This window comes from Pan troglodytes, chromosome 1 (assembly GCF_028858775.2).
Source record: "Pan troglodytes isolate AG18354 chromosome 1, NHGRI_mPanTro3-v2.0_pri, whole genome shotgun sequence".
Lineage (NCBI taxonomy): Eukaryota > Metazoa > Chordata > Mammalia > Primates > Hominidae > Pan > Pan troglodytes.
In genome coordinates this window covers 185,492,629-185,519,855 of record NC_072398.2, presented here as the reverse complement: position 1 = coordinate 185,519,855, position 27,227 = coordinate 185,492,629, and the positions used below count along the sequence as shown (strand labels likewise).

Below are 27,227 nucleotides of genomic sequence, written 5' to 3'. Positions count from 1 at the left end.
ACAAAAATATTTTCTTTCTTTATAAGTTTTTTCTATTAAATTTTTTTTTTTTTACTCTTTAAACATTTATGTTAAAAACTAAGACACACACACACACATTATTAGCCTAGGCCTACAGAGGTCAGGATCATAATATCACTGTCACCCATCTCCACATCTTGTCTCACCAGAAGGTCTTCAGGGACAATAACACACATGGAGCTATCATATCCTATGATAACAGTGCCTTATTCTGGAATATCTCCTAAAGGGCCTGCCTGAGATGGTTTTGCAGTTAACTTTTTTTTTTTAATAAATAGGAGTACACTCTAAAATAACAATTAAAAGTATAATGTAGTATATATATAAACCATTAACATAGTCAATTATTATCTTTATCAAGTATTACATTCTGTACATAATTATATGTGCTATACTTTATACAATTGGCACTGTGGTAGGATTATTAGCACCTGCAATACCACCGTCACGGGTAATACATCGCACTATGATATTACAACAGGTACACAATGTCACTAGGCCACAGGAATTTTCCATCTCTATTATAACCTTATAGGACCACCATTTTATATGCAGTCCATCATTGTCTGAAATGTCATTATGACTGTATATACAGGATCTATATGAGAAAAACCACAAAACTCTGATGAAAGACATCAAAGAAGAACTAAATAAAATGGAGAGATATTTCACATTCACAGACAGGAAGACTCAATGTGTGTGTGTGTGTGTATTTTGTTTCTTTTTTTTTGGTAGAGACCTTGTGTCTACAAAAAAAAATACAAAAATTAGCCAAGCATGCTAATGCACACTTGTACTCTCAGCTACTCAGGAGGCTGAGGTGAGAGGATCACTTGAGCTTGGTAATTCAAGGCTTCTGTGAGCCATGACCACACCACTGCACTCCAGCCTGGGAGACAGAGTGAGACCCTGTCTCAAAAAAAAAAAAAAAAATCCGGGAGGGAGCTGGGGGGGTCAGCCCCCCGCCCGGCCAGCCGCCCCGTCCGGGAGGGAGGTGGGGGGATCAGCCCCCCGCCTGGCCAGCCGCCCCGTCCGGGAGGGAGGTGGGGGGATCAGCCCCCCGCCCGGCCAGCCGCCCTGTCCGGGAGGTGGGGGGGCGCCTCTGCCCAGCCGCCCCTACTGGGAAGTGAGGAGCCCCTCTGCCCGGCCAGCCACTCTCTGTCTGGGAGGGAGGTGGGGGGGTCAGCCCCCCACCCGGCCAGCCACCCCGTCCGGGAGGGAGGTGGGGGGGTTAACCCCCCGCCTGGCCAGCCGCCCCGTCCGGGAGGTGAGGGGCGCCTCTGCCCGGCCGCCCCTACTGGGAAGTGAGGAGCCCCTCTGCCCGGCCAGCCGCCCCGTCCGGGAGGGAGGTGAGGGGGTCAGCCCCCCGCCCGGCCAGCCGCCCCGTCCGGGAGGGAGGTGGGGGGGTCAGCCCCCCGCCTGGCCAGCCGCCCCGTCCGGGAGGGAGGTGGGGGTATCAGCCCCCCGCCCGGCCAGCCGCCCTGTCCGGGAGGTGAGGGGCGCCTCTGCCCGGCCGCCCCTACCGGGAAGTGAGGAGCCCCTCTGCCCGGCCAGCCGCCCCGTCCGGGAGGGAGGTGGGGGGGTCAGCCCCCCACCGGGCCAGCCGCCCCGTCGGGGAAGTGAGGGGCGCCTCTGCCCGGCCGCCCCTACTGGGAAGTGAGGAGCCCCTCTGCCCGGCCAGCCACCCTGTCCGGGAGGGAGGTGGGGGGTCAACCCCCCGCCCGGCCAGCCGCCCCGTCCGGGAGGTGAGGGGCGCTTCTGCCCGGGCGCCCCTACTGGGAAGTGAGGAGCTCCTCTGCCCGGCCACCACCCCATCTGGGAGGTGTACTCAACAGCTCATTGAGAATGGGCCATGAAGACAATGGCGGTTTTGTGGAATAGAAAGGGGGGAAAGGTGGGGAAAGGATTGAGAAATCGGATGGTTGCCGTGTCTGTGTAGAAAAAGGTAGACATGGGAGACTTTTCATTTTGTTTTGTACTAAGAAAAGTTCTTCTGCCTTGGGATCCTGTTGATCTGTGACCTTACCCCCAACCCTGTGCTCTCTGAAACATGTGCTGTATCCACTCAGGGTTGAATGGATTAAGGGCGGTGCAAGATGTGCTTTGTTGAACAGATGCTTGAAGGCAGCATGTTCGTTAAGAGTCATCACCACTCCCTAATCTCAAGTACCCAGGGACACAAACACTGCGGAGGGCCACAGGGTCCTCTGCCTCGGAAAACCAGAGAACTTTGTTCACTTGTTTATCTGCTGACCTTCCCTCCACTATTGTCCTGTGACCCTGCCAAATCCCCCTCGGCGAGAAACACCCAAGAATGATCAATAAAAAAAAAAAAAAAAAAAAAAGAAAAAAGAAAAAGAAAACAATCTGATTAAAAAATTGAACAGATACCTCACCAAATAAGATACACAGATGGCAAGTAAGTATTTGAAAAATATTCAACATCATATGTTGTGTTAGGCCATTCTTGCACTGCTATAAAGAAATACCTGAGATCAAGTAATTTATAAAGAAAAGAGGTTTAATTGGCTCACAGTTCTGGAAGCTGTATATGAAACACAGTGCCAGCATCTACTTCTGGTGAGGGCCTCTGGAAGCTTACAACCATGGAGGAAGGTGACAGGGTGGGGGCAGCATGTCACATGGGGAGAGTGAGATCAAGAGACAGAGAGGAGGGGGAGGTCCCAGATTCTTTTAAACAGCCAGATGTCACATGAACAAACTGAGCAAGAACTCACTTATCACTGACGGGATGGTACTAAACCATTCATGAGGGATCTACTACCATGATCCAATCACTTCCCACTAGGCCCCACCTTCAACATTGGGAATCACATTTCAACATGAGATTTGGAGGGAACAAACATCCAAACTATATCTTATGCCATTAGATATTTTAAAATTAAAATAACAATGAGATACTACTATATACCACTTAGAATGGCCAAAATCCAAAACACTGACATCAAATACTGACAAGGATATGGACCAACAGGAACTCTTTATTCATTCCTGGTTGAAATGCAAAATGGGGCAGGGTGCGGTGGCTCACGCCTGCAATCCTAGCACGGTGGAAGGCTGAGGCAGGTGGATCACAAGGTCAGGAGTTCAAGACCAGCCTGGCCAAGATGGTGAAACCCCACCTCTACTAAAAACACAAAAATTAGCTGGGCGTGGTAGTGGACATCTGTAATCCCAGCTACTCAGGAAGCTGAGGGAGGGTATTGCTTGAACCCGGAAGGCAGAGGTTGCAGTGAGCCAAGATCACACCACTGCACCCGAGCCTGGGTGACAGAGCAAGACTCTGTCTCAAAAAAAAAAAAAAAAAAAAAAAAAGGAATGCAAAATGGCACTGCCACTTTGGAAGAGTTTGGCAGTTTTTTATAAAACTAAACATATTTTTACCATACAGTAAACCAATTGCACTCTGTGATATTTATCCAAATGAACTGAAAACTTATGTCCACAAAAAAACCCCACACATGCGTGTTGACAGCAGCTTTATTCATAATTGTCAACATATTGAAGCAACCAAGATGTCCTTCAATAGGGGAGCAGATAAGCTGTGGTAGATTGAGACAATGGGATATTATTCAGTGCTAAACAGGAATGAGCTATTAAGCCATGAAAAAGCATGGAGGATAGATTAATTAATTAATTAATTTCATGCTATCAAGAGTGTGGTGATGCATAATTTCTTGAGATTGCTATGTTATTATATCCAGGTGTTTCTTTAACCACTGACACCCATTTTACAAGTTTTGATGCACATGTACAAGTGCCTGGAAGTAATTTTAAGACATCTCAATTTCAAAATAGTGAAAGTGTTAGAAATGATGAAATGTAGTAGACAGTTTTTTATGCTTAACTCATCTCGAGTTTATTTCAGTGTTTGAAATTAGGTATAAACATTTAATTTTATCTTTTTTCAGATAGTTAATTGTCTAAATACAATTTTTTAATTAGTCTACTCTCCCCCTAGTGGGTTGAAATTTCATTTTTATCCTTGAATTCTGGTGTGATTGACATTTGAATAGACAGAACAATGGAATAAAACAGAAAATCCAGAAGTAGGCTGAAATATATATGCTAATTTAGTGTATGATAGAGATATTTTCTTAAACTAGTAAGGAAAAGATGAACTAGTCAAAAGATGTTAACATAACTAGGTAATCATCTGAAAAGCAAATAGAATTGGATCAATGTTTTATACCTTATACTAGGATAAATTCCGAATGGATCAAAAATTTAAATATTAAAATTATAAAAGTTCTATAGCAGAATATGGAAGAATTAATTTTTTAAAATTAATAGGCTGGGTACAGTGGCTCACGCCTGTAATCCCAGCACTTTGGGAGGCCAAGGCAGGTGGATCACCTGAGGTCAGGAGTTCGAGACCAGCCTGACCAATATGGTGAAATCCCGTCTCTACTAAAAGTACAAAAATTACCTGGGCGTGGTGGCATGAGCCTGAAATCCCAGCTACTTGGGAGGCTGAGGCAGGAGAATTGCTTAAACCCGGGAGGTCGAGGCTGCAGTGAGCCGAGATCGCGCCACTGCACTCTACCCTGGGCAACAAAACGAGACTCACAAAACCCACAACTATGCTGCATCAAGTCCATAAAGGCCTCTTAAATAAAAAATTAAACTTCTAAGTAATGGGAATTGTCATAGTTTAATTGGCAAGAAGTACATCTTATAATCAATGGCATCTTATATTCAACGAAATCTGTCATAAAAGCATGAGGAAAACAGTATTTTAAAAACCTCTTAGGCTATATGCAAAATCCACAAGTTGTAAATGAAAAGACTGATATGTTTATTTTGTATTTATTTATTTATTTTTCTTTTTTTTTTAATTTTATTATTATTATACTTTAAGTTTTAGGGTACATGTGCACAACGTGCAGGTTTGTTACATATGTATACATGTGCCATGTTGGTGTGCTGTTGCCTAGGCTGGTCTTGAACTCTTGGACTCAAGCAATCCTCCTGTCTTAGCTTCCCAAAGTGCTGGGGTTACAGGTGTAAGCCACCACTGCCAAACCAAGGTTTAACTACATAAAAACTAAAATGATAAAAGATGGGCAAGGAGAAAATACTTGCAACATACATAATAAAGAATTACTATCAGGCAGGCGTCAGATGTCCCCAGCACACTGGAGTCTGGGATTTGGTGCTGATGGTGCCTCATCAGCATGGACAAACACTGCCTTACAGCTGGACTTTAGTGTTGGGAGCTGTTAATTATTCTAAAGTTCCATAGATTCATGATTTTATAGTTAGAGTTTATATCTACTTGTGTTTTTAGAGGAAGAACCCAAGGCCAAATTATTTTGAAGTGGGAGTGGGCTGGACCAGAGTCTTCCTGTGCCCTTTTCATGCTGTGTTTGAGGATGTGTCCATTGCTACATCCATGTAACTCATCTGGGGCAGCAGATGTGTGACAGCAAACCATCTAACATTTTTCAGGGATAAAGTTAAGCAGAAGTATGTAGTAAATATGAGTGCAAAAGTGTGGCTGAACCATATGTGCCCTTGATTTGATTTGGGAAGCCTGAGGGAGGCAGCATTCCTAGCCACATGCTGCCTGCCCAGCACAAGGTAGGGTGGTACCTGGGGTGGTGAAGGGGCAGCTCTGTAGAGCATGGTCTGCCTTAGGACCTGAATTGTCCTCGAAGTGCATGGACTGTGGAAATTGTTCACATGAACCAGAGATATCACTCTTTAGAATTCTATTGGCAGCACCTAAACTGGCTCGACATTTGTGGAGGTGGTGTTTCTTTGAAGCACGAACCTTTGTTTTATAATAATTAAAATCTTTATTTGGTGGCTGGGAGTGGTGGCTCACACCTGTAATCTCAACACTTTGGGAGGCCGAGGCAGGCAGATCACCTGAGGTCAGGAGTTCAAGACCAGCCTGGCCAGCATGGTGAAACCCTGTCTCTACAAAAATATAAAAATTAGCCAGGCATGATGGCAGGTGCCTGTAATGCCAGCTACTCAGAAGGCTGAAGCAGGAGAATCACTTGAATCTGGGAGGCAGAGGTTGTAGTGAGCCAAGATCACACCACTGCATTCCAGCCTGGGAGACAGAACAAGACTCCGTCTCAAAAAAAAAAAAAAAAAAAAATTATTTGGTATAATTTAATATAGTTTAGAAGCTATCTAATCTGGTTTTTTTTTGGAGGGGCAAACTCTTTTGAAAATATAAGTTTTGCTTTTAATTAAAAATTAAGTCTTAGTTAAAACTCAGGCTGCACAAAATTCTTCAGTTACTTCCCATTACTTTATCAGTAATATTCACCACATTTTCCTAGATGTTTATTGATTACAGTGTTGGGATCAAATTCTGCATTAAATGTATGCAAATACATTGGACAGGCTTTGTGTTTTTCACTGTGAAATGCAATGGTGGCTTGAATAAGAAAGTATCTAGAAGCCAAATTAACATAGTAATGACTTCAAAAAAGAATTACTATCAGGATATGTAAAGAACTACAAAAAAAATCAACACAACAGAAGAAGGCAGGTAAGAACATAAGTGAACAAGTTTTATAAATGACTGATAAACAAAAGGACTTCACTAACAATCAGAGTACAAAAATTAAAATGAATTAACAACTCAGGAAGTTGAAGCAGGAAGATTGCTTGCGGCCAGGAGTTTGACCAGCCTAGGCAACACAGAGAGGGACCCCATCTTAAGAAAAAGCCTGGGCACGGTGGCTAACGCCTATAACCCAGCATTTTGGACTTTGGGAGGCAGGTGCAGGAGGACTGACCAGGCCCAGGAGTTCAAGACAAGCCTGGGCAACATAGCGAGACCCTGTCTCAAAAAAAGAAGAAAAAAAAAAAGCTGAGTGCAGTGGCTCATGCCTATAATGCCAGCACTTTGGGAGACTGAAGCAGGAGGATCATTTGAGTCCAGAAATTCAAGATCAGCCTGGGCAACAGAGCAAGACTCCATCTGTACAAAACACTTTAAAATTACCTGACGTGACAGTAACATGCCTGTAATCCCAGCTACTTGGGAGGCTGGGATGGGAGAGTCACTTGAGTCCAGGAGGATGCAGTCAGCTATGATCACGCCACTGCACTGCAGCCTGGATGACAAAGTGAGATCCTGTCTCTAAGAAAAGAAAAAAAAGAGGCTGGACATGGTGGTGCACACCTGTAATCCCAGCACTTTGGGAGGCAGAGGCAGGCTGATCACCTGAGCCCAGGAGTTCAACACCAGCCTTAACATGGTGAAACCACAACTCTACAAAAAAAAATACAAAAATTAGCCAGGTATGATGCTGTGTGTCTGTAGTCCCAGCTACTCGGGAGGCTGAAGTGGGAGGATCACTTGAGTCTGGGAGGTCAAGGCTGCAGTGAGATAGCACCACTGTACTCCAGCCTAGGTAACAGAATGAGACCCTGTCTCAAAAAAAAAAAAAAAAAGAGAGAGAGAGAGAGAGATAAACCCTCTCTAACATGGTTAATTGACTGTGACATGAAGGGTGCCAAAACCATTCAATGGGGAAAGGACAGTCTTTTCAACAAATGGTGCTTGTAAAACTTGGTATCCTCAAGCAAAAGAATGAAATTGGACCCTTACTTTATACGATATTGAAAAATTAACTTAAAATGATCAATAACCTAAATGTAAGAGCTAAAACTATAAAACTCTTAGAAGAAAACATTGTGGAAAATCTTCATGATATTGGATTTGGTGATGATTCCTTGGATTGACACAAAAAGCAAAAGGTAACAAAAGAAAAAATTAATTTGACTTAATCAGAATTTAAAATTTCTGTGCAAAAAAGGACACCATCATGGGAGTGAAAAGACAAACTACAAATTGTGAGAAAATATTTGCAAATCATATATCTGGTAAGGGATAAATATTCCCTATATATAAAATATATAAATACAATGCAATTCAAAAATGAGCAAAGGATTCAAATACACATTTCTCCAAGAAGATGTACAAAAAAGGTCAATAAGCACATGAAAAGATGCTCAATATCACTAGTTGTTTAGAAAAATGCAAATCAAAACCACAATGAGATACCACTTTTCACACCAAATAGGATGATTACCATGAAAAAGAAAAATAAGTGTCAGTGAGCACATGGAGAAACTGGAACCCTTACGTATTGCTGATAGAACTGTAAAAGGCACAACCACTACGGAAAACAGTCTGGTGGGTCCTCAAAAAGTTAAACATAGATTGACTAAGTGAAATAAGGCAGTCAAAAAAAAGACAAATACTGTATGTTTTCACTTACATAAGATATCTAGGGTAGTCAAACTCTTAGAAATAAAGTAGGATAGTAGTTGCCAGGGGTTGGGGGGAATGGAGAAATGAGGAGTTGTTTAATGGGTACAGAGTTTCAGTTTTGCAAAATGAAAAAGTTCTGGAGTTTGGAGGCACAACCATGTGTACATACTTAACAGTTGTGTTAAGTATGTACTTAACATAATTAAATACTGTTAAGATAGTAAGAAAAAGATTTATTTTTTATTTTTTTATTTTTTTATTTTATTTTATTTTTCCCCCAGAGACAGAGTTTCGTCATGTTGCCCAGGCTGGTCTCAAACTCCTGGGCTCAGGCAATTCTCCCATCTTGGCCTCTCAAAGTGCTGGGATTACAGGCGTCAACCACAATGCCCAGCCAAAATGGTAAATTTTGTATGTATTTTACCATAATCTTTTCTTAAACAGAGAATTACTCATATGACTCAGCAATTCTATTTACAGCTAAATACCCAAAAGAATTGCAAGCAAAGAACCAAATAGATACCTGTATATCAATATCCATAGCAGCATTAGTCACAATAGCCAAAAGGTGGAAACAGCCCCACCATCGACAGATAAAATATGACATATATACACAATGCAATATTAGCCATAAAAAGGAATGAAATTCTAATATATGCTACAACATGAATAACCCTGAAAACACTATGCTAAGTGAATTAACTCTAACACAAATGGATAAATATTATATTAACCCACTTATATAAGGTACCTAGAATAAGCAAATTCATAAAAACAGCAAGTAGAAGATATTAGTGGGTGGGAGTGAAACTGCCCCCACAGCGTTCACAAGAAGTGCATGCCAGGTTCTGGACAGAAATATAGTTATAATTAAGCATTAATCAGGCCGCACTTTGGCCCACTTCCTGGTTGCTAAAAGTCATATAGCACTAGATACTGACTATTTGCATCCCTATTGTTCCTACAGAATAGGATTTCTGACATTAGGGTCATAAAACTTTAAGATTTTATTTCTATCCCCATCTTTCCTATAACAGGATCTCTGACATTATAATCATAAGGCTTTTGTTTAAGGATTGCTTAATATGTTTTTCAGACCCCTGAATTCCAGCAACCAGTTTGAAGTCCCCCACAGAGGAACGGGATCTGCAAGAGAATACAGCTTCTTCATCTCCCTGTCCCGTGACTTCATCCTGTACTCTTTAACAAATAAACAATTGCCACACTTCGGCCCACTTCAAAACCCTTAAAAAACCTTAGCCCCCATCTCCTAGGGGAGATGAATTTGAGGTTTTCCTCCATCTCCTCATTCGGCGGCCCTATGATTAGTCCTTTCTCTGCTGCAACCTGGAGTCTCAGCTTATCGACTTGCTGTGTGCATTGGGCAATGAACCCATTTACAGTTACAGAAGGGAGAATTAGTGAGTTAACGTTTCATGGGTACAGAGATTCTGTTTAGGTGATGAGAAAGTTCTGGAAAAGGATAATGGAGATGGTTGTACAACATTGTAAATGTAATTAATGACACTGAACTGTACACTTAAAAAATGGCTAAGATGGTAAATTTATGTTATATATATTTTACTGCAATAAAAAGTATTTTAGAGAAAGACACACTAGAAAGAAAGAAGCTGGAAATGGTACATAGAGACAACTCTATGGAGTTGTTTTGGTACCAAAAAAAACAAGACATGGGAAAGTATACCTATTAATAAAAGAAACAATAGGGGCTGGGTGTGGTGGCTCTTACCTGTAATCCCAACACTTTGGGAGGCCGAGGCAGGCTGATCACTTGAGCCCAGGAGTTCAAGAACAGCCTGGGCAACAAGGTGAAACCCCAACTCTCCAAAAAATACAAAAATTAGCTGGGCATGGTGTCATGCACCTGTAGTCCCAGTTACTCTGGAGGCTGAGGTGGGGGGATCATCTGAGTCCAGGGAGGTCAAGACTGCAGTAAGCCATGATCACACCACACTGCACTCTAGCCTGGGTGACAGAGCGAAACCCTGTCTAAAAATAATAAAATAAAATAAAATAATAGAATAAAATAGGTTGGGCGCGGTGGCTCATGCCTATAATCCCAGCACTTTGGGAGGCTGAGGTAGGTGGATCACTTGAGGTCAGGAGTTCAAGACCAGCCTGGCCGAAATGGTGAAACTCTGTCTCTACTAAAAATACAAAAATTAGCCAGGTGTGGTGGCGGGCGCCTGTAATCCCAGCTACTAGGGAGGCTGAGGCAGGAGAATTGCTTGAACCCGGGAAGCAGAGGTTGCAGTGAGCCAAGATTATGCCACTGCACCCCAGCCTGGGCAACAGAGTGAGACTCCATCTCAAAAAAAAATAAAAATAAAATAAAATAAAGGGGAAATAACAGAGCCAAAATGTTTGGGTTTTTTTTTTTTTCCTTAAAAGAATTTTTTTAACATGTTAATGGTAATACTTAGTAGTGAAAATACAATGTAGAAAAGAGAGGGGAGAATTTCTTAGGCAATGCCTATTAGTAGGCAAGTGGAAATGGAATGTACAATATAAACAGAAATAATGGACTTAGGAGCATGAGTAGTTGATCCATAGTACAAGGTATAAAGGCCAAGTAACTGGGTAAAGATGTGTGTTGATAGCTATTTGTAGTAATGGGAGTCTGCAGAAGTTCTCTTCTGCTTGCTTCAATTTTCTCAGTGAATTGGGAAGCAATTCATTAATTACTGACAATGAGGACTAGTGAGGAAATACTGGGATTTGATGAGAGAAGAAAAGGTACAAAATACTCTCTTGAGGGAGTGAGTGAAACAGGGAAATATGATTGCTTAGGAGCATTATGGGCTCATATTTTTTGAGACAGGGCCTTGCTATGTTGCCCAGGCTGCTCTCAAACTCACAGCCTCAAGCGAGCCTCCTGAGTAGCTCGGGCTACAGGTGCATGCCATTGTACCCAGCTATCAATTTTACTGAAGATAAGCAAACAAAAACTATATATGTGGGTGTGTGTATATATAATTTTAATATATGTATATAAGGTGTGTGCATAATATATGTATATGCACAGAAAGAGTCCAGAAGTATACATACTGAATTGTTAATAGTGGTTATTACTGGAGAATGTATGTGTGGATACATACACACATGTGTGGCTGGGGGTAGAGGTGAGGTGGAAGAGAATCCTATGTTATTTGAATTTTTAACCAGCACATTATTTTTGGGATTCAAACAAAATATCTTAATATAAGTTAATAAATAGCTTGAAAGGAGAATTTAGAACAGTGTTCAAGATCCACAGCACCTTTATTAGGCAAATCCTACATCCTAATCAAACACAACTATCAACCTGCAGTAAATGTGACCACAGCAAGACAATATGAGAAAAGCTGAAGACTCACTCACCTTGAACACTTCAGAAAAGAAGCCAGACCCTATTTTTTCACAGGTGAAATCATCCAAACGTGTCAGTCTGGAAAAGGCACTTATAAGAGCTCGATACGAAGATGGCCAAACTCTTCCCACCTGGCTCACATTTCCTTCTCCTCCACCACCTCCTTCAAACTCTTCAAGACGCTCCACACGTGGAGGAAATCCTGCAATTGAATTCCGTTTGCTCCGATCCATAGTCTAAATAATCACTTTTTTCTTCTTTTAAGAAGGAACTCCACGCATAAATTTTTGTTGAATTTTACTTCTCTTCTGGTTTGACACTAAAGAGATCAAAAAAATTTCCACTGAAATCTTTAATGAATAAATACATGCAAAGCAATAAATGCTCAATGCAAAAATATTTCCTTTCACATTCTAGTTCCTGGTTTTCAGATCTAAAAAATGCTTTATGTCTTTATCCTCAAATAACACTGATATATTTAAAGCCCAAGATATAGTCAGTCTTTACCATGAGTAGAATATCATGAAGATCACCAATTACATTCTAAGTAACAAAATAACAATGATAATATCTATCATTCATTGAGCACCTACTTTCTAGGAAACATAGTATAAGAGCTTGACATACATCATCTCGTTTGATTCTCAGATAATCCATGATATAAGGATTATTATGTTCATTTCACAGAGAGATCAAGAAATCAGTCACTAAAAGGCAGAGATAAAATGGAAGCTGGGTGCAGTGGCTCACGCCTGTAATCCCAGCACTTTGGGAGGCCAAGGCAGGCAGATCACTTGAGGTCAGGAGTTTGAGACCAGCCTGGCCAACATGGTGAAACCCCATCTCTACTAAAAATACAAAAATTAGCCAGGCGTGGTGGCAAGCACCTGTAATCTCAGTTACTCAGGAGGCTGAAGTAGGAGAATCACTTGAACCCAGGAGGCAGGGGTTGCAGTGAGCCGAGATCGTGCCACTGCACTCCAGCCTGGGCAACAGAGTGAGACACTGTCTCAAAAAAAAAAAAAAAAAAAAAAAAAAAAATTGAAGTGCAAAGCCTGTCTGATTCAAAAGCCTGTGCTTCTTTCTACCAATCAATACCCTTTATAGCCTCATATAATATTTTCTTTATTTCAAAAATTAATTCCAAATATATAAAACAAACATTACAAGGAGACCTCAAAATTATATATTATATAATTTTTAAAAAAGAAAACTATATCCAAAAGCAATCTAAAAATTCACTGTTGATGAAAAAGCACAGTCCAGTAGAAGTAACTATAGAAGGCTCCATCCCATCTGGTACATAACTAAGAATAAAAGCACAAGCCTACTTTTTCTTTTAGCCTGTCTCTCCCTCTTTCTACTTTTTTCCATGAGACTCAATTGTAAGGGTTCTATGCAAAATACAACATTGTGACTCCTCAATTAGTGAAATGCTTTCATAAAGGAGGTGGATACCTACTCAGTTTACCGCCACCACTTCTAACCAGCTCGGCAACTCAAAGAAAAGTGGCAGGAATCCCAGGGCCATCTTAGTAACATGAGTCTGCCTCCTTACCCATTGCCAGAAGTCAGCACCGTACCCAGTGTGTACAACCACAGTTTCTTTCCTGGCAATGTGCAATTGGAATTAAGATAGTCCAGTCTCAATATGGCGGCTTTCTAAAATAGAAGCCATGTAAACTCAGGAGCTGCTGGCCAGGGGCATTTTCTAAAATACTGCCTGGAAGGCAGAAGAAGTCAAGAGATTGAGGCCAATTTTCAAAGAAAAAAAAAGGAAGGGAACTTTTTGAATTCCCTATTCTGCTCTAATCCCCAATTCTTAAGGCCTAACTGCATCCTGAGGTTCCATGGGATCTACCTGAATCTAGTTAATCTAGTTCTACCACAGTCTTCAAAGAAGGAAGAATACTCTGAGTTCCCAAACAACAAAACATTTAAGTACCTCTATTGAACCTATGCCAAAAAGTGGCATCAGCACCACCACACCAAATACTTACATCCACAAGAACAAAAATTTAGGGTTAGCTGGCCACAGTAGCTCATACCTATAATCCTAACACTTTGGGAGGCCAAGACAAGAGGATCACTTGAGCTCAGGAGTTTGAAACCAGTCAGGGCAACATAGTGAGACCTCGTCTGTATGAAAAAATGTAAAAACTAGCCAGGCATGATGGTACACGCCTGTAGTCCCAGCTACACAGGTGGCTGAGGCAGGAGGATTGCCTGAGCCCAGGAGTTTGAGGCTACAGTGAGCTGTGATAGCACCACTGCACTCCAGCCTGGGCAACAGGGCAAGACCTTGTCCCAAAAAAATTTAGGGTTATAAGACAAAAAATTTGCAGCCACAAAAAAGAATGAAATCATGTCCTTTGCGGCAACATGGATGCAGCTGGAAGCCATTATTCTAAGTGAACTAACGCAGAAACAGAAAACCAAATATCGCATGTTCTCACTTACAACTAGGAGCTAAATCTTGAGTTCACATGAACATAAAGATGGGAACAACAGACACTGGAGGCCCCCAAATGGGAGACAGGCAGGGGCTGAAAAACTTCCTATTGGGTACTGTGTTCACTATCTCGGTGGTGGGATCAACAGAAGCCCAAACCTCAGCACCACACAATATACCCTTGTAACAAACCTGCACACATACCTCCTGAATCTAAAATATAAATGGAATTTTAAAAATAAAATAGAGGCTAGGCATGGTGACTCACGCCTGTAAAATCCCAGCACTTTGGGAGGCCAAGGCAGGCAGATCACCTGAGGTCATGAGTTTGAGACCAGCTTGGCCAACATGGCAAAACCCTCTCTCTATGAAAAACACAAAAAAATTAGCTGGGCGTGGTGGCAGTCACCTGTAATCCCAGCTACTCGGGAAGCTGAGGCAGGAGAATAGCTTGAACCTGGGAGGCAGAGGTTGCAGTGAGCCGAGATCATGCCATTGTACTCCAGCCTGGGCAACAAGAGTGAAATTCTGTCTCAAAGTAAATAAATTAAATAATAAAAATAAAATAAAATAGGGTCGGGTGCAGGGGCTCATTCCTGTAATCCAAGCCCAGGCTGAAGTGCAATGGTGCTATCACAGCTCACTGCAGCCTCAAACTCCTGGGTTCAGGCAATCTTCCTGCCTCAGCTACCTGTGTAGCTGGGACTACAAGCATGTGCCATCATGCCTGCCAGTTCAAGACCAGATTAGGCAACACAGCAAGACCCCCCATCACTAAAAAAATAATAATAATTTTGAAAACCAAATTTTCTTAATTTTAGAGCCAGTAGAAAACATCAACTTCAGTCATTCATTTTATATTTGAAGAAACATAAGGCCCAGAAAGTGCAAATGCTAAAAGTTAATGCTATAACCTATTTACTAGCAAAGCTAGACTTGAAACCAAGAAGCCAAGGGTAGTGTATTTCTCAAAGTATGTCTGTTGATAATGTGCTTCAAACTACCTGAGGAGCTTGTTTAAAACCCAGAGTCATGGGTCATAATAGCTTTTTTTTTTTTTTTTTGGAAACACAAGGTTTCACTGTATTGCCCAGGCTGGTCTTGAACTCCTGGCCTCAAGTGATCCTCACACCTTAGCCTCACAAAGTGCTAAGATTACAGGTGTGAACTGCCCCTGGCCACTGTTTTTTTTTTTAAACATCAGGAATTTTAAAAGCATTTCCTCATTTAATCTCAAAACGTGGCCAGGCACGGTGGCTCACACCTGTAATCCCAGCACTTTGAGAATCCCTTGAACCCGAGAGGCAGAGATTGCAGTGAGCTCAGATCACACCACTACACTCCAACCTGGGTGACAGAGCAAGATTCCGTCTCAAAAACAACAACAACAACAACAAAAAAAAACAGCAAGGTAGGTCTGATCTCCATTTTACAGAAAAAGAAATACAGGCTCAGAAGATGAAGTAACTTGCCTAAGGATACAGAGCTAGTAGAACCAGAACTGGAACCAAGTTCTATCCAGCACCAAAGCTCAAACTTCTTCCATTTCATTATTACTTAGCTCAGTATTTTTCCACTATGAGAGCTGTAGAAAGAACAGAGACTTAAGTGCAGAGGAAGGCTAGGCTGATTATAATTTGAACAGAGACAGAAAAGAAAAAAGAAACTTTAGAAAAATAAAAGATATTGAAGTAATATACAAAACATATGTAAAGTACATAAAACATCGTTGACTATATAAAACATAGTTGTCTGCTAAACTGAACCATTCGATGTTTGCCATCAACTGACTTTTTCATTTTTGAGATATAAACTCTTTAATTTTTATGTGTACATAGTAGGTATATATATTTACAGGGTACATGAGATATTTTGATACAGGCATACAATGTGTAATAATCACATCAGGGTAAATGAGGTATCCATCACCTCAAGCATTCATCATTTCTTTGTGTTACAAACATTCCAATCGTACTCTCCCAGTTATTCTAAAATATACAATGAATTATTGCCGACCGTAGTCATTCTGTTGTGCTATCAAATACTAAACCTTATTCATTCTATCTAACTATATTATTGTACCTATTAACCATCCCATTTCCCACTCAACACCCCCAACACACTACCCTTCCCACCCTCTGGTAACCATCATTCTATTCTCTATCTCCATGAGTTCAATTGTCTTAATATTTAGCTTCAGCAATGAGTAAGAACATGCAAAGTTTGTCCTTCTGTGCCTGACTTATTTCACTTAACATGATGTCCTCAAGTTCCATCCATGCTGTTGCAAAAAAAGGGATCTCTTTTTTTTTTTTTTTTTAGATGGAGTCTCGCTCTGTCGCCCAGGATGGAGTGCAGTGGCGTGATCTCCGCTCACTGCAAGCTCCACCTCCCAGGTTCATGCCATTCTCCTGCCTCAGCCTCCCGAGTAGCTGGGACTACAGGCGCCTGACACCACACCCGGCTAATTTTTTGTATTTTTAGTAGAGACGAGGTTTCACCGTGTTAGCCAGGATGGTCTCGACCTCCTGACCTTGTGATCCGCCCGCCTCGGCCTCCCAAAGTGCTGAGATTACAGGCGTGAGCCACCGCGCCTGGCAGAGGATCTCATTTTTTTATGGCTGAATAATCCATTTGTATAGGTGCCACATTTTCTTTATCCATTCATTTGTTGAACATTTAGGTTGCTTCCAAATCTTGGCTATTGTAAACAGTGCTGTAATAAACATGTGAGTGCAAACGTCTCTTCGCTATACTGATATCCTTTCTTTTGGGTATATATTCAGCAGTGGGATTGCTATATCACATTGTAGCTCTACTTTTACTATTTTGAGGGACCTCCATAGTGTTCTCCATAGTGGCTGTACTAATTTACATTTCTATCAATAGTGAACGAGGGTTCCCTCTTCTCCACATCTTGGTTAGCATTATTTGCCCATCTTTTGAATAAAAGCCATTTTAAGGGTGAGATGATAACTCACTGTAGTTTTGATGTGCATTTCTCTGATGATCAATATGTTGAGGAACTTTACATAGATCTGTTTGCCATTTGTATGCCTCCTTTTGAGAAATGTCTGTTCAGATCTTTTGCCCATTTTTTAATCAGATTGTTAGATTTTTTCCTATAGAGTTGTCTGAACTCCTTATATTTTCTGGTTATTAATTCTTTGTCAGATGGGTAGTTTGAAATATTTTCTCCCATTCTGAGTTGTCTCTTCACTTTGTTGACTGCTTCATTTTCTGTGCAGAAGCTTTTTAACTTCATGTGATCACATGTGTCCATTTTTGCTTTGGTTACCTGTACTTTGGGGATATTACTCAAGAAATCTTTGCCCAAACCAATGTCCTGGAAAGTTTTCCCAATGTTTCCTTGTAGTACTTTCATAGTTTGAGGTCTTAGATTTAAGTCTTTAATCCATTTTGATCAGATTTTTGATTAGGTTTTTCTTCTGCATATGGATATCCTGTTTTCCCAGCACCATTCATTGAAGAGATTGTCCTTTCCCCAGTGTATGGTCTTGGCACCTTTGTTGAAAATGAGTTCACTGTAGGTATATGGATTTATTTCTGGGTTCTCTATTCTGTTCCATCAGTCTGTGTGTCTGGTTTTTTGTTTTTGTTTTGTTTTGAGACAGGGTCTCACTCTGTTGCCCAGGCTGGAATGGAGTGGCGTGATCACAGCTCACTGCAGCCTCGATCTCCTAGGGCTCAGGTGATCCTCCCAACTTAGCCTCCCAAGTAGCTGGGACTACAGGTGCATACAACCACACCCAGCTAATTTTTGTACTTTTTTTTTGTAGAGACAAGGTTTTGCCAAGTTGCCCAGGATCATCTCAAACTCCTAGGCTCAAGCGATCCACCCTCCTCAGCCTCCTAAAGTGCTGGGATTATAGGCATGAGCCACCATGCCCAGCCTATGTGTCGGTTTTTATGCCAGTATTCTCGTGTTGTTTTGGTTACAATAGCTCTGTGGTATAATTTGAAGTCAAGTAATGTGATTCCTCCAGTTTTGTTCTTTTTGCTCAGGAGGCTTTTGGCTGTTCTAGGTCTTTTGTGGTTCTAAAATTTGAGGATTTTTTTTCTATTTCTGTGAAGAGTGTCACTGGTATTTTGATGCAGACTGAACTGTATCTGTAGATCGTTTTAGGTAGTATGGACATTTTAACAATATCGATTCTTTCAATTTATGAACATTAAATATCTTTCCATTTTTTGGTGTCCTCTTCAATTTCTTTCATCAATATTTTATAGTTTATAGCCTGGCCAACGTGGTGAAACACCGTCTCTACTAAAAATACAAAAATTAGCCAGGCATGGTGGCACACCTGTAGTCCCAGCTACTCAGGAGGCTGAGGCACAAAAATTGCTTGAAGCCGGGAGGCAGAGGTTGCAGTTAGCCAAGATCACATCACTGCACTCCAGCCTTGGTGACAGAGCAAGACACTGGATTAAAAAAAAAAAAAAAGTCTTATAGTTTTCATTGTAAAGATCTTTCACTTATTTGGTTAAGATTGTTCCTAGGTATTTTATCCTATTTGAAGCTGTTGTAAATGGGATTACCTTCCTGATTTCTTTTTCAGATTGTTTGCTGTTGGCACACAGAAATGCTACTGATTTTTATATACTGATTTTTTATCCTACAACTTTACTGAATTGTTATCAAGATATGTTTCATTCGTAACAAAATACCTTACTAACCTCCTCAGTGCCCTCAGGGTTCCCTGAGAGTGGCAAATCCTAGTTTTCCATATTACAGCACAGAAGACAGAATTGCTCATTGCAGCTCAATGGGTCTGGTTTTACATTCTCAGCTAGCTAGGAAGAGGTAAGAAACTGCTAATTGTGGCAGGGCACAGTGGCTAACTCCTGTCATCCTAGCATTTTGGGAGGCCAAGGCAGGTGGATCACTTGAGGTCAGGAGTTCCAGACTGGTCTGGTCAACATGGCAAAACCTTGTCTCTACTAAAAATACAAAAATTAAGCCAGACACGGTGGCTCACATCTGTAATCCCAGCACTTTGGGAGGCCAAGGCAGGTAGATCACCTGAGGTCAGGAGTTCAAGACCGGCCTGGCCAACATGGTGAAACCCCGTCTCTACTAAAAATACAAAACTTAGCCAGCATGGTGACGCACATCTGTAATCCCAGCCACTCAGGAGGCTGAGGCATGAGAATCACTTGAACACAGGAGGCGAAGGTTGCAGTGAGCCAAGATCACGCCACTGCACTCCAGCCTGGGAGATACAGCAAGACTCCATCTCAAAAAAAAAAGAAAAAGAAAAGAAAATTAACCAGGCATGGTGGTGTGCACCTGTAGTCCCACCTACTCAGGAGGCTAAGGCAAGAGAATCACTTGAACCCATGAGGCAGAGGTTGAAGTGAGCTGAGATGGCACCACTGCACTCCAGCCTGGGTGACAGAGTGAGACTCCAAAAAAGAAAGAGAGAGAGAGAGAAAGAGAAAAGAGATGGAAGGAAGGAAGGAAGGAAAAAAGGAAAGGAAGAAGAAAGAGAGAGACAAAGAAAGAAAGAAAAAGAGAGAGAAAAAGAAAGAAAGAAAGAAAGAAAGAAAGAAAGAAAGAAAGAATGCTAATTGCAACTGAGCTGCTTTGGTAGGAGTCTTGTTAGAAGTTTTACAATAGCACAATAGACTAAATTTTGGTATTTGTATCTTGGTTCACAGCACTTTTCAAGAGGGGTAAATGTATTTCTTAAATGTTATATGCTTAGAGATACTCTTGCACATAAACACAAGAGGCCTGAATAAAGATATTCATTTCATTTTACCAGTGTGTGTAATCAGCGGAAAGAAAGGAAACAACCTAAAGTTCATCTGTAGGAGTAATAGATAATAAACTGTGGCATATTACTCAATAAAACATACAGCACTTAGATGAACAAATTATAAGTAGCAATGTGAATGTATTTAAAAAGTAATGTAGAGTTGGGGGGAAAAGCAAGTTGTAGTTAGCGATATTATTAAAATTTAATTCAAGAAAAGGTTTTCAAAGAAGTTACTGAAAAAAAATTGCATAACCACCCCACAGTATACCATTTTTATAAAAATGTATTTTAAAAATACACAAAATAATATATACTAATCGGGCATGGTGCCTTACGTCTATAATCCCAACACTTTGAGAGGCCGAGGAGGTGGATAGCTTGAGCCCAGGAGTTCGAGACCAGTCTGAGCAACATGGTTAAACCTAATTTCTACAAAAAATACAAAAATTGACCAGGCGCAGTGGCTCACACCTGTAATCCCAGCACTTTGGGAGGCCGAGGCAGGCAGATCACAAGGTCAAGAGATCAAGACCATCCTGGCCAACATGGTGAAACCCTGTATCTACTAAAAATGCAAAAAATATCTGGGCGTGGTGGTGTGCACCTGTAGTCCCAGCTACTCAGGAGGCTGAGGCAGGAGAATCGCTTGAACCCAGGAGGCAGAGGTTGAGTGAGCTGAGATCGTGCCACTGCACTCCAGCCTGGGCAACAGAGCAAGACTCCATCTCAAAAAAAACAAAAACAAAAACAAAAATTACCCAGGCATGGTGGCATGCGCCTGTAGTCCCAGCTACTCAGGAGGCTGAGGCAGAAGGATTAGTTGGGTCCCAGGAGGTCAAGGCTGCAGTGAGCCATGACCACACCACTGCACTCCAGTCTGGGCAACAGAGCAAGACTCTATCTCAAATAATAATAATGATAATATATATTATATATTACAGAAAAGCAGAATAGCATAGTCATGAATGCTATGACATCTACAGCCAAACAATCTGGGTTCAAATCCTTGCTTCGTAACTTCTAGTTATATGAACTTAGATATGTTATTTAACCTCTCTACATCTCTAGCTCCCTATCTGAAAAATGAAAATAAAACCAGTGCCTACATTTTATATCTATTAACTCATTTAATCCTTACAATAACCACAAAGTTATTGATTAAATGGATAGTACCTAAACAATAAGCATTCAACTCCTGTTTGTTATTATAATTATTAAAGATATTACATATTTATAGTGAACACCTAAAAGCATGAACTAAAAATGAAGACACTAAATTCATAATAGTATTTGCCTCAGGGGAAAGAAAGTGAAATGACAAGAAAGGGAAACAAAAGAGACATCCACTATACTAATAAAATTTTGTTTCCTTAACGTGATGAAGTGGCCAAGTGGTTAAGGTGATGGACTGCCAATAATATTTTTGTTTCCTTCTATTGAAAAACAAACCTGTGGCAAACAACACAAAATGATATATCTGTTAATTTTATCATTTTTCATTAATTAATATTTGTTAATTCTGGGTGTTATTTATTATACTGTACTCTTTTCTGCATTTAAATTTTTTTAATTTCAAAAAAGTTTAACAGGTTTTTTTTTTTTTTTTTTTAAGATGCAGTCTCGCTCTGTCACCCAGACTGGAGTACAGTGGTGCAATCATGGCTCACCACAACCTCCGCCTCCCAGGTTCAAGGGATTCCCCTGCCTCAGCCTCCCTAGAGGCACGCGCCACCACACCCGGCTAATTTTTGTATTTTTAGTAGAAACGGGGTTTCACCATGTTGGTCAGGCTGGTCTCAAACTCCTGACCTCATGATCCGCCCGCCTTGGCCTCCCAAAGTTCTGAGATTACAGGCATGAGCCACTGTGCTCGGCCTTCACAGTTTTTTTTTTTTTAAGTCTATTGCTAATGCAACAGCTATGTAGCATGCTTAAGCCAAAACATTGATAACAATTTGGCAAATAAACAGCATGCCAGTGTACAAGCCAAGCCTCTAGACTCTCAAACTTTTATTCTGCTAAATTTCCACCGTAGTTTTTAGTCCTAGGAATATATATATCTTAGGCTAAAACTTCAAAATCATGGGTGAATTTTTGGATGGCCTAACTTATTTAAGTCCACAAACTTAAAATATTGGGTGGGATCACTGGCTCACGTCTGTAATCCCCCAGCACTTTTAGAGGCTCAGGCAGGATGACTGCTTGAGCCCAGGAGTTCAAGATCAGCCTGGGCAACATAGTGAAATCCCCGTCTCTACAAAAAATACAAAAATTAGCCCGGCATGGTGGTGCACACCTGTAGTCCTAGCTACTCAGGAGGCCAAGGTGGGAGGATTGCTGGAGCCCAGGAGGTCAAAGCTGCAGTGAGCCGTGTTTGGGCTACTGCATTCCAGCCTGGGCAATAGAACAAACGTCTGTCTCAAAAAAAAAAAAATTACAGAGCTCATAACAAACACTGATATTTAGTGTAGAGACCCTATCACATGCTAAAGTAATACTAATGATTAGATAGCTGAGATGAGTGGTAAGAAGTAGAGTCCTCTCCATGGGAGTAAGAACTGTATTAATCCATTTTAGAGAAGTGCTGAGCAAGAGAAAACTTCCAAACCATGCCTTCTGCTCCCTTGACGAGCAAACTAAATGACTATATTTTAAATGAAATCAACCAAGCTATAAATGGCTGTCAATTTATTCTGACAAATTTTAATAACTAATAAAAGGCAGCAAAGATATACATGTACAAACCCTAAAACCAAGCCCAATTTTATAAAATGTGGGAATTATTACTTTTAAAATAAGAAAATACATTATTTCAAATATATGACATTTTATGATGGTTTCTGCCTCTGGATTACCTCTCTTGGTCTTATATATTGAGTATTATCTATTGATACTAATAGTGTCCCTCAAAGTATTAATATACTTTTTTTGGAACAGAGATAACTACAGTTACCATCACATTACCAGAAAAACATAAGGCGTTATTGTCACAATGATGGGGGTGTGGGATGAGCACTACTGGTATTTTAGTGGGCAGGGGCTAGGGAAGCTAAATGTCCTACAATGCACAAAACAAAGAATTGTCCTGCCCTAAATGCCAATAGTGCCCTGGTTGAGAAACACTGTGTTAGAAAAGCTTAATCATTTTTGTTCTTAGACTAGGAAATAGCATTTAGCAGTCTTTCAAAAATGCCCAAATTATGTGGCTTATAAGGACACAAGTAATTTTTTAGTAACTATGTTCTCAACTTAAATATTATAAACTTGGAAGTTCAAAACTTTTTCTTTTCTACATAGGTAGGTTTGTTTTTTCAAATATTAATTTCATTTATATAGGAGTTGATTTGTTTTTCACAAAGAAAATACAACTAAAAGCTTTGATTGGGGAAAGTAATTTGAAAAGCTACCAATTAAAAAAAAGTTAGTGAACTAAATAGCCTATCTTCAATATTATATTTTTTTAATCTTTCCAAAGTAAGAATTCCAAAAATCATTTTTCAGAAATATCAAGGAAATTTTTAGGACTCTCAGACCACACTCCTGTCTGAAATATGCTTCTGGAAATAATAACTGCAGCCACTATTTACTACAGACCACGCATTCTACCAAGGGTTTTGTATGTTATCTCTAATCTTTGTGACAACTCTGCAAAGCATGTATTATCATCTCTAATTTAAAGAAAAAGAAATCAAAATCCTGAGAGATTATGACTTCTCCAAATATAAACAACTAGTGAGACTCAGGATTCAAATCTAGTAGTTTCAAACCTAAGCACTTCCCATTATAACATGTCTCCTTCAGAAATACATCAAATTTCTGTGAAAAATGATTTGTGGGTTAGCTATGTAGAAAGCTACTACTATTCCCCAACTTCCCTCAACAGGGTGAGTAAAAAGTGTACAAATGATGGCTCTACCAGTCTCTGAGGCAAAAGCCTTCCTTCAGTCATTCAATCACATTCTACAGACAGAAAAATCAGTATTGATTTAAACAGGCTTTCTAAAGAATGGATGCCATGCTGACAGGGAAAATATGCCAAATCCCAATCATTCTCTATTTTCCATTCTAATGCACAGTATCTGCTGTTTCTCACCCCTTCATTTCAGCAAAACAAAGTAGATACAACTTCACAATAGTCCAGACACAAATTTAATCCTGCAATGCACTAGAAAGCTATTTACCAACAGGTAGCTGGATTTGGCAGTGTCAGCCAGCAATCAAAAATTGTCAATGTCCATCCAAATAGGGAATCATATGTGCACAAAGTTGGTAATATTATCCCACAAAGTCATCAAAAAAGATTTCTGAGAACTCAGTGGACTTTCACACCCTAGATATAAAGAGTAGAAAAAGACTGCAAACATAATATACCAATATCCTCATCACATTGTTTTCTTTCTATAATCACAAAAAGTCCCCACCTAATCCAGAATAAATTAAGGATTCATTATGAGTAATATGTAGCCCCGAAAACTGGCCACTTATTTTCTAGAATGGGAATACTGACAAGTACATTAGCTGTGTATCAATACCAAACACATGGCAAATCTACATGACAAGTCTGCTCAGCTGTTATTCTTTCTATGGACCAACACAGCTAATACAGACACGTTTCAGGATGACTAATTAAAAATAAAAGCAATACTGCTGAGCTTACCTTCCTGCTGTGAAATAATGAGTTGCAGTTTCCATTCAAACCAAAGGCAATCTAGCATAAAAACTGGCATCCCTTATCTAATTAACCACGAATATACACAATGGCATATATTAGTACCAGACAGATCAAAAGCCAGTTCTTAAAAGTGTATTAGCTCTTCTAAATAAGCATCATATTTGCTGTGTAACTTCAATCCACCAGGCCCTAAGCCATGACATAAAACAGAAACTTAGGGTGAAAGTTATAAAGGCAGTTAGAGATGAACTAGTTTAATCTTTAGACCAATTCAGGAATCCCCTCTATTAGCTGACTCAAATGTTAATTGGGTAGCCACTAGGTGCAAGGCATTAGGACAGGTGCTATAGTATTTACTGAGCATTTACTATAATCCAGATGCTTTTCCAAGTGCTTTACATTTAATATCCATAACAGTCCTATAAAATAGATGCCATTATTACCCCCAATTTACAAATGTGTAAACGAAGGCATTAAGGAATTAACTTGCCCAATCTCACAACCAAGAAGTGGTAGAAGGCTGAGCACAGAGGCTCACACCTGTAATCCTAGCACTTTGGGAAGCCGAGGCGGGTGGATCACGAGGTCAGGAGGTCGAGACCATCCTGGCCAACATGGTGAAATCCCATCTCTACTAAAAATACAAAAATTAGTCAGGCATGGTGACGTGCACCTATAGTCCCAGCTACTCAGGAGGCTGAGGCAGAAGAATCACTTGAACCCAGGAGGCAGAGGTTGCAGTGAGCTATGATCACACCACTGCACTCCAGCTTGGTCAACAGAGCAAGACTCCGTCTCAAAAAAAAGAAGCGGAGGAGCCAGAATTCAAACCCAGAGGCTGTACTCTTAAATCGCTATGTTAATATTGCCTCTCTGGTAGGAGGATGTACAAAATGGAATAAAACATGACTCCACCTTTCCAAGAACTCAGTCTCCCGAAAGATACATGTAAATCAATGAATATAATAGAGTACAATAAGATAATTTTTTTTTTTTGAGACAGTCTTGCTCTGTTGCCCAGGCTGGAGAACAGTGGTGGGATCTGGCTCACTGCAACCTCTGCCTCCCGGGTTCAAGCGATTCTCCTGCCTCCACCTCCCGAGTGGCTGGGACTACAGGCACGCACCACTATGCCCAGATAATTTTTTTGTATTTTTAGTGGAGATGGGGTTTCACTATGTTGGCCAGGATGGTCTCAATCTCTTGACCTGGTGATCTGCCCAACTCAGCCTCCCAAAGTGCTGAGATTACAGGCATGAGCCACTGCACCCAAACAAGATAATTGTTAATGACAGATAAGAGGGAAGGCTTAATTAAGGTACTGGCAGTGAGGAAAAAGAAGTGAGAAGATAAGTGACCATTTTTTTAGAGATGGGGGGTCTCACTATGTTGCCCAGGCTGGACTTTACAGGCATGATCACTGCACACTACAGCCTCGAACTCCTAAGCTCAAGGGATCCCCTTTGCCTCAGCCACCTCAGCCGCCTCAGCACTACCATGCTGGGCAGAGATAAGTGACATTTTTAAAAAGGTGTTCTGGCCAGGCACAGTGGCTCACGCCTGTAATCCCAGCACTTTGGGAGGCCGAGGCGGGTGGATCATGAGGTCAGGAGATCGAGACCACCCTGGCTAACACGGTGAAACCCCGTCTCTACCAAAAATACAAAAAAATTAGCCGGGTATGGTGGCGGGCACCTGTAGTCCCAGCTACTCGGGAGGCTGAGGCAGGAGAATGGCATGAACCTGGGAGGCGGAGCTTGCAGTGAGCCGAGATAGTGCCACTGTACTCCAGCCTGGGCGACAGAGCAAGACTCCATCTCAAAAAAAAAAAAAAAAAAAAAAAGGTGTTCAAGTCCGGGCGCCGTGGCTCACACCTGTAATCCCAGCACTTTGGGAGGCCAAGGCGGGCAGATCACCTGAGGTCAACAGTTCGAGACCAGCCTGGCCAACATGGGGAAACCCCACCTCTACTAAAAATACAAAAATTAGCCAGGCATGGTGGCAGGCACCTGTGATCCCAGCTACTTGGGAGGCTAAGGCAGGAGAATCGCTTGAACCCAGGAGGCAGAAATTGCAGTGAACCAAGATTGCGCCATTGCACTCCAGCCTGGGGGACAAGAGCAAAACTCCATCTCAAAAAAAAAAAAAAGGTGATCAAGTAGACATATGAGGTACAAGAGGTACCCAGATGACTCCAAGTTTAACTAGAATCCCTCCCATGTTTCTGGTTTGGGTAACTGGGAGAATGGCTAGCCATTCACCTAAAGGATATGATGTGTAAGAAGATGCAAATTCTTCTCAGATCTTACTGAGTTTAAGTTGCCTGAAGGAACACCAGTTAACAATGTCCAGGAGGCTGTTGGAGACACCATACTGGAGCTTAGGAGAGAGGACTAGACTGAAGATGTACACTTAAAAGTTACTAGCATGCCGGGCGCGGTGGCTTACGCCTGTAATCCCAGCACTTTGGGAAGCCAAGGCGGGCGGATCACAAGGTCAGGAGATCGAGATCATCCTGGGTAATACGGTGAAACCCTGTCTCTACTAAAAAAAAAAAAAAAAAAAAAAAAAAACCAAAAAATTAGCCAGGTGTGGTGGCGGGTGCCTGTAGTCCCAGCTATTCGGGAGACTGAGGCAGGAGAATGGCGTGAACCATGGAGGCA

General features: G+C 41.1%; 1 protein-coding gene across 9 annotated transcripts in view; it reads right to left on the bottom strand.

The window, feature by feature from the left end:
- TESK2 (testis associated actin remodelling kinase 2) overlaps positions 1–27,227 on the bottom strand; it is a 149,285-nt gene that overhangs the window by 103,860 nt on the left and 18,198 nt on the right. For all 9 annotated transcript variants that reach the window (XM_001156172.8, XM_009456275.5, XM_009456271.5 and 6 more), the window contains one exon: positions 11,669–11,976. In XM_001156172.8, the coding sequence (XP_001156172.3) occupies positions 11,669–11,890 (222 nt within the window). In that variant the 5' untranslated portion in view covers positions 11,891–11,976. The remainder of the gene's footprint in view (positions 1–11,668; positions 11,977–27,227) is intronic.